This window comes from Penaeus vannamei, chromosome 18 (genome assembly GCF_042767895.1).
Source record: "Penaeus vannamei isolate JL-2024 chromosome 18, ASM4276789v1, whole genome shotgun sequence".
Classification (NCBI taxonomy): Eukaryota; Metazoa; Arthropoda; class Malacostraca; order Decapoda; family Penaeidae; genus Penaeus; species Penaeus vannamei.
Genome location: NC_091566.1, coordinates 34,002,282 through 34,009,781, shown reverse-complemented (window position 1 = coordinate 34,009,781; position 7,500 = coordinate 34,002,282). Strand labels below are relative to the sequence as shown.

The 7,500-nt window shown below is 33.9% G+C and overlaps 1 protein-coding gene across 7 annotated transcripts in view; it reads right to left on the bottom strand.

Annotated features, from left to right (window-relative positions):
• Positions 1–215: 215 nt before the first annotated feature.
• Positions 216–7,500, bottom strand: part of LOC113829510 (BTB/POZ domain-containing protein 6-B) — a 14,517-nt gene continuing 7,232 nt past the window's right edge. For all 7 annotated transcript variants that reach the window (XM_027382694.2, XM_070133168.1, XM_027382696.2 and 4 more), the window contains exons 6-9: positions 4,523–4,702; positions 4,091–4,287; positions 3,684–3,852; positions 216–3,158 (exon numbers count right to left, since the gene is read on the bottom strand). In XM_027382694.2, the coding sequence (XP_027238495.1) occupies positions 2,865–3,158; positions 3,684–3,852; positions 4,091–4,287; positions 4,523–4,702 (840 nt within the window). In that variant the 3' untranslated portion in view covers positions 216–2,864. The remainder of the gene's footprint in view (positions 3,159–3,683; positions 3,853–4,090; positions 4,288–4,522; positions 4,703–7,500) is intronic.

Sequence of the window (7,500 nt, the reverse complement as noted above, 5' to 3'; positions counted from 1 at the left end):
TTTGACCTTGAGTTCTTGCAAAACTCTCCATTAAAAAACATGACTGCTGACCTACTAACAAAAAAGCCTATAATACAGCTAGAAGGAAACTAATATATTTACACCACATTGATGTACAGAAATGTGAGTGATTAAGGCTCTGTCTGGCAGCAAATTGTTGGCAAGCACATTATACAATTGATCAGTTAACTCTGGTATTCAAGAAAAAAAATGTCTTTTTAGCTCATATATTATCAAGGCTTTGTAAAAAGCTGCATTGAAATCTTGTATTACTTACATACCAGAAACTGCAATATCAGCTCTAGCTCATCCAGTTGAAAAGAATAGCACAGCTTGCAAATATTATATTTTTAAAAAATAAATTTCAGCCAAAAAATTCACAAAAATATCTTATCATAAAGAATGCACTCGTTATGTCTATGGTTCTTAACATCTGCAATCTGGGAACATGCTAGATATTGTATCCTGGACTTCTACAACATATCAAATTCTGCGCTCCATTAATATACTAATATAAATTTGTCATAAACATGGGTTGTTATAATGTTCCTTTGTAAATTTACAAATTGTTGCAAGCTACTCATTAAGAGAACTTATTAAATCCTACTTGATTAGAAACCTTTTAGGTTAGGTGGACTTTGGATAAATTCTGATGTTTTCCATTTTTGACTAAAAATGCATAAACTTGACAACTGCACAAATACAAAATATTATTATGCTACACATTACAGTGTTCCAGTGCACAGGTTAAGAACCACTGGGTTTTAATGTAATACTACGAATGACATGCATGCATTCATAGATTCATACCATGTTATCTGTTACACTACCACATTCTTTTGTGTCCTATTAATACTGCAATTTGTAAGTTTAAAGAAAGTTATGGGCCAATAGCAAATGGGTATAACCAGACAGAATATTTAGCATCTATGGCTCTTCTACCATCCTTAAAATGAGTCAGATTTGAACCTGCAGGATTCATTTTTCTAAGTACTAAATTCTAGAGCATTGTAAACTATCCTCACCATGCACTTTAACTGTTTTTGCCCTAATCATTATGGCACATAATTGACTTGCAATGGAATTTCATCATTTACCATTGCAATAACACCTTTGAAATAGTCCTATATTGTTTATTTTAGATTTTGAAAATGCTTATATCTTGCTTCTGATTTCTGTGCTTCTTATATCTAGTTAATCATAAACTGACTATTGTACAATTACCAGTTTTCTGCATGCATTTGCATACAATACTTATGCTGCATGAAGACAAATTAACCCAAGATTAGTTTAACTTGAACCATGCATTCGATGCAAAAGATATGCGTGACATATCACAAAATCCTATATGTTCAACATATCTACATATACAAATACAGAATGTACTTAAGGTTGTAAAGTTTATATTTACAGCAATAATGTTTTATTTATATATATATTTTATACATAAGAAAAGTTGATACCAAGTCTTAAAGTCTAAACTAAATAAATATCAATAATACAGCAATAGAAAATGCTCATACAGGAGCGTCACTGTTTATACATACAATCTTAGTGACACAATTTCCATGCTTCGGCAATTAAAAACTTCATCCTACAATATATTAATAATTCCAGAGATTACATTAAAGATAATATCAATTAACTGACATGCTGCAGTATGAATAACAAATCGGAGGGCTATAGGTATGTAGTGCTTTCTTCCTTAGTCTGAGTGGAGCATTGAACAAATTATTACTTATAGCATTATTTGAGGAAAAAAGGACTATGCTTTAAGCTAGTACTTCTTCACAAGGAGATTCACGATGTGGCTTTTCTCTTATATTTTAAAACATTTTTCACACTTAATTTGCATTTGAAAATAACAAAGTATGCCTTCTATATAAAAAAAAATATATATATACACAGCTACATGGAATTTTATTTGAAATTAGCAGTTTTTCTTGGTATCTTTGGACACACAGACTCGGCACACATTATATATCATCCTCTTTTTATATCAAATTATATAAACAAATATACAATTTACATTAAATCAACCACTGACTGGAATTACTTTTTTTACAGTTATGTTGAAAGAAAAATATATAAAACTGATATTACAAAATGTTAAAATAAATATACAACTTTCTCTCATTAGAACTAATGTTTGACTGACAAAATTAACACAAAGGTGAAGGTAAAGATAATAGAATAAATAAATTCAAGACTTTGAGTTATAATGGGATTCAGTGTGGTTTATCTTAAGGTACACACACACACGCATTATGAGTTAATGCTTACCCACTTAAAAGTCAAGTCTCAGAAATTCTCTTTGCATATAAGTTAAATATCTTATTCCAAACATTTAATTAAATACCATACATTACCATTATTTGGAACAGAATATTTACTGACATGAGTTATAAACAACTGGTTAAAGAAAATACATTGTGAAAGGTAAAGAAAAGATGTATCACAACAAAATTTCATGAAAAAGATGTATTTTTTTTGCACAGTTACTCTGATATCAATAAGGATAAATGTTAGGAAAATGGACTTGTTGCAAGTTTAAATCACTATATGTTTACCTCTACTTTATTATGTTATTGCTGAGTACTGCTCTATTTTGACTTCTACCAGACATTTTTGACAATCAGTGCACAATTTACTTGTGATATCAAAAACCCCTAATTTCATTACCCAAACCAAAAGAATCCATCATGATCGGTTTGCATAATTGTATAAGGTTTATATACACTGTATTAAAAGAGGAAGAATAAAACCACCATATACAGGTGTCCTTAAGGATCTATGATACATTTAATGGTATAACCATTGAATAAGCTAGAATTGCCACCGCTCGCTTGAGAGGACGACACTGATCACTTTTCTGATGCATCCGTTGTCGGCCCATAAAAGATGAGTTCTGGAATCTGGCCGCCTTGGACTCCAGTGCCATTAGTGCTTTCTGAGGAACAGTGGAACATGAATGTGACCGCCCCTACAGTGACCTCGCTCATGCCCTCCTGGCCAAAGTAGGATAGTTCGGCGCCATCTAATATAGCTGAAGCTGTGTAGTACACGTCCCTCTCGACTTGTACAGGGTGGGCGAAGTAAACATGGAAGGTGTTGGAGGATCCATCAGAGAAGAATTTTGTGGTGCTCTCAGCAAGAATCTAGAGAGATAATGACATGCAAGATATTAGTAAATGGAAAGAGAGAGAATAACCTGCAAGATACCAGCATATAGAGGGGATGTGGTGGGTAGTTTCTGAGAGCTATTGTTCTGAGAATTATTCGTTACATTTTCAGCAATTTAAACTGATTTACTTTGTTACTGAATATTCTCTCAGGGTTGTTTCTATCCTGTACCTCTGAAAGATATGGTACCTAACAAGGATAAAGACACTCTTTTATATATGTGACTACAAATACACAAGGATGGCATTATCTTCCAAACAAGAACTCGCTGCCTTATACAAAATAAAAGTGAGTCTTCTCAGTAAATATCTCTCCATAACAAACATAAACATTCCAAATTTCTGTGTATATACTTAAGTCAGTTATCAAATAATCATTCAGTTACTTCCTCATCCTACTTCTTCAAAAAAAAAATCAAACTTGCACATATTACATGTGACAACACTTAACCTTACATAGAAACAAAAAATACGTTCATAATAAGTGATCTGGTACATTACCTCTCCATATTTCTTTAGCTCAATCCTGACACTGTAATCAGCTGCACCACTCGAGGACCCATACAGACCATACCCAACAATAAATATCCGTTTATCGACCATGAAGTTTATCGAATCAACTCTCCCTCTGTAGCGCCACTGGTTACTTCTGTAGGCCGATGACTGGAATCTGTAGGATTGTGTACACATGATGTTTAGATGTCTTGACCTATTTATAAATACTAGATATTCTTTCATAAAGAAGTATACCATATATATAGAGTGAACATTAACAATTTAACAAAAAAAAAGAGAACAATTCTGTTTTGAAAACAAAACAATGACTCATGAACAACTGCAAATAACACTAAATGTTTACTGTCTGTAAAAATCATAAAAATACTGAGGAATGCAAAACTTGATCTTACCTATGGCATATTTGTTTCTTTAGTCCCTGTCGCGGCTTAACTGGGTAGGCAACAGCAGGCTTGTTGCGAGCTGTGAAGTGCAAAAAGAGGTCTGTGGTCTCCTGCAAGGAGAGAATACCCGACTGTGCTGCCCCGTTTGCGAATTCTCCGAGTTCCATGCATGGGATGCGGATTAGATTCAAGGCTGAGCTCAGCACCTGCCCGTAGGTGAGGTTAAATTAAGATATCTTACCTAAGAGACATATGTACATTTTTAAATCACAGTCAAAATTATGCTTATGAAAGAGGTAAAAGACTATATCCCACATTAACACAAAGTATTTAGCAATCCATAGTTATCACAAGATTGAAGACTTAAAAGAACAGATTAAACAGATCACATTTTGAACCCTGAAACAATAAGACAAGGTGGAAAACATCAAAGACTCCTACCTTTCGTTTATTGTCAGGAGAGGGATCTATTTCTTGACGAGTGCACTCTGCCTCAGCCCATGATAAAGCTGCCTCAAACAAAATAATCTCACGGCAATTCAGCGTTTCTCTTGAAAGGACACTTGTTAGAGTAGGAAAGTCAATATCTACAAAACCATCTGACTGCAGTGCCATCTCAGCCTGAAATGGAGACTTAAAATAAGTACCTTGGAAGATACCATTCCAAAGAAAGAAAAAGAATAAAAAGAAAACAAAAAAAAGGAAAGAACACAAGTGAAAGAAAAGAGAATATGAGAGATAAAAGACAATAATTTGAACATACTATAATTTCAAAGAAGAGAATTAACTCTGAAGCCTAACATACTTCCCAAGACATGCATCACAGATCAATGAAAATATTACCATTTCATCATTCATTTATCTATCCTTCTATTTCCTTGCCCTACTATACTATTGTTCTATAGATTTTCCTTAAACATAATTGCTTCACAGACGGTTGTTATTAAGGGCTGATCTCAGTCTTAACTCTTACATACCAAGAAGAAATTTTCTCTTTTTATAGTCATTACTATCATTGCCTTTATCATTACTATTATCTTTCTCTTAATAACAGTAGTAATAAGAATGATTTTGTAATGAAAATTTAAGGAATCACATAACCAAATGAATTCAGTAGGCCTAGTAACTGACTCCTTAGTGACTTAGCATTTTTGGAGCCAACTAGAGAAGATCCCTGCGATTTGTCATTTAATCCATTGGACCTGATGTATTGCAGTCACGCAATGGAAAACTTGATTTGAGGGGCGGGTGACGTGAACATGTCGCCATCGGGCAAACTGGCTGCGGCCTGGGTGACGCGAACTTGTCTTCATAAGCAAGGTCAGGGTGACTTAAAAGACTTGCTACAAGCGCACAAACCCCTTGGGAGTGTGATTTGACTCATTTCGTGCTTAGAAGGAATGTAACGTCTGTAAGCAGTGACTAGAAGAGCACCAGCTCCAGGGAATATGCTATTTCCATGCTGCTCACCATATTCCTGGGCGCTATGACTGGCGGCACAGGTTGCATTACGTAAAATTGAATATCAAAAAAGATATATGACACAAATAACCCATTGTGGCACATTTTTTTTCCATTGCACGGAGTTATTTACTACATAGAGAGACGATATGGAGTCTGTGCAAGGAAAATAATAGTTTTTCATGTGAAAATAATATATGTGTAAAAACTTTTGGAACCATAATGACAAAAAAGTGAAGCGTGATTAAAAGTGTATCCACAATTGTCAGGGATGAAAAAAAGAAATGACAAATAATGGGGATCCCTTGCATATGTAACATAAATCAAATCAATTCATAGCAGACAGTGCATGCAATCATTCTCAGCATCAACTTCTAAAAATAAAGGTAGGTAGCATATTTTGCCACCATAACTATATCAGTTTTATCACAAAAGGCACTAAATTCCTTGGTGATAGATACCTGTACATCTTTAGCCTAATGCCAAAATAACCAAAATAACCTTAAAGTATATAAATTTGTCAATAGCAATGACCACAAGTAATGAAGACTCCTATGACAAAAGTTCTTTAACAACAGCTAAGACCCACAAAAGGGTAGTAGTAACAAATAAATGGACAAAATACCATCATTCATAATATCAATTAACACAATGGTTGCAGATGGCATGCTATGCAGCCATGTCCACTGTAATTTTAGTTTATTAATTGTGTTTATACATAGATGCTCCACAAGTACTTACTCACCAAGGAGTCAATTAATGGTCCTACTTCTTTCACCTGATTACCCTTTTCCTTGATTTTTGGAAAGATTTTTATTTTCTATTGTTATCGATAATATTACAAAAATTACTTTGTCAATAATAATATCAACAGAATCAATATTGATAGCAATAAGAGAAGAAAAGAGAGGAAAAAGATGAAGAAAATGAAAAAGAAAGAAAGAAAGAAAGAAAGAAAAGAAAAAAGGAAGGAAAGAAGAAAAGAAAAAAAGAAAGAAAAACAACAACTAGGAGAGGAAATCAAGTGAAGTCACTATCTCCTATCAATCTCTCCCTTGGTGGCTGAGCACTAGTAGAGTCATCAGTGTGCAACAAAATTAACAAAAAATAAAGTACACAAACCCAATAACATTTCAAAAAACAAGACAACGGGGGACATTACATGCTCCTGGCAGCATTGGGTTAATATCATATAACCATTAAAAAACTATCTGCTAAACAGACTAAAACACAAGAGAGATTATACTTGGTGCCCTGCATTAGTCTAACAATATCTTAACTTTAATCAAATTGATATATGATGATTCTAAAATACTAAATTACTGCTCATAGAGCATACAAGAAAAAATAAGGTGATTTTATCCATAATCAATATGGAAATATATGATAATCTACTATCAAGTTTGTTAAAGTAAGAGCATATGGAACATTTACAAGCCAAAGAAAAATATGTATATAATCCCTTGGATCCAGATGCTTCACTGCATTTGGTTTACTTGATCAGCCACACATGTGACTAGACTCTATGCCTCATCTTTGGAACAGCAATCAGGAATAGGATCCTGATCATGGAAATAGCATCCTTACTGGAGTCAGCACTCTTCCAGTCATGGCTCATGGACAGTACATTCCACATGATGGAAATAATGCGAAATCCCTTTTTAAAAGCCAAACAGGTCTAATCACCCTCCATGAGGTTTGAAAAGCCCAAGAGGGTAAGTTCTTGCTGCCCTGGGCCACAGCCAGATTTTTTATAACAGCCTGTTCATGTTATCTCACCAAATTTTTTCCTGAGAAGATGGTCAGGTCATCTGGATCATAGGGGATAATATATGATATCTACAGACACAGCTTTTAAGAAGTGACAAGAAACAAAACAATTAGAATACTAACAATTCTTGCAAATGCAGATCTGACTACTCTGTAATAATGCAATTTCACTAAATTCTATTATCTAA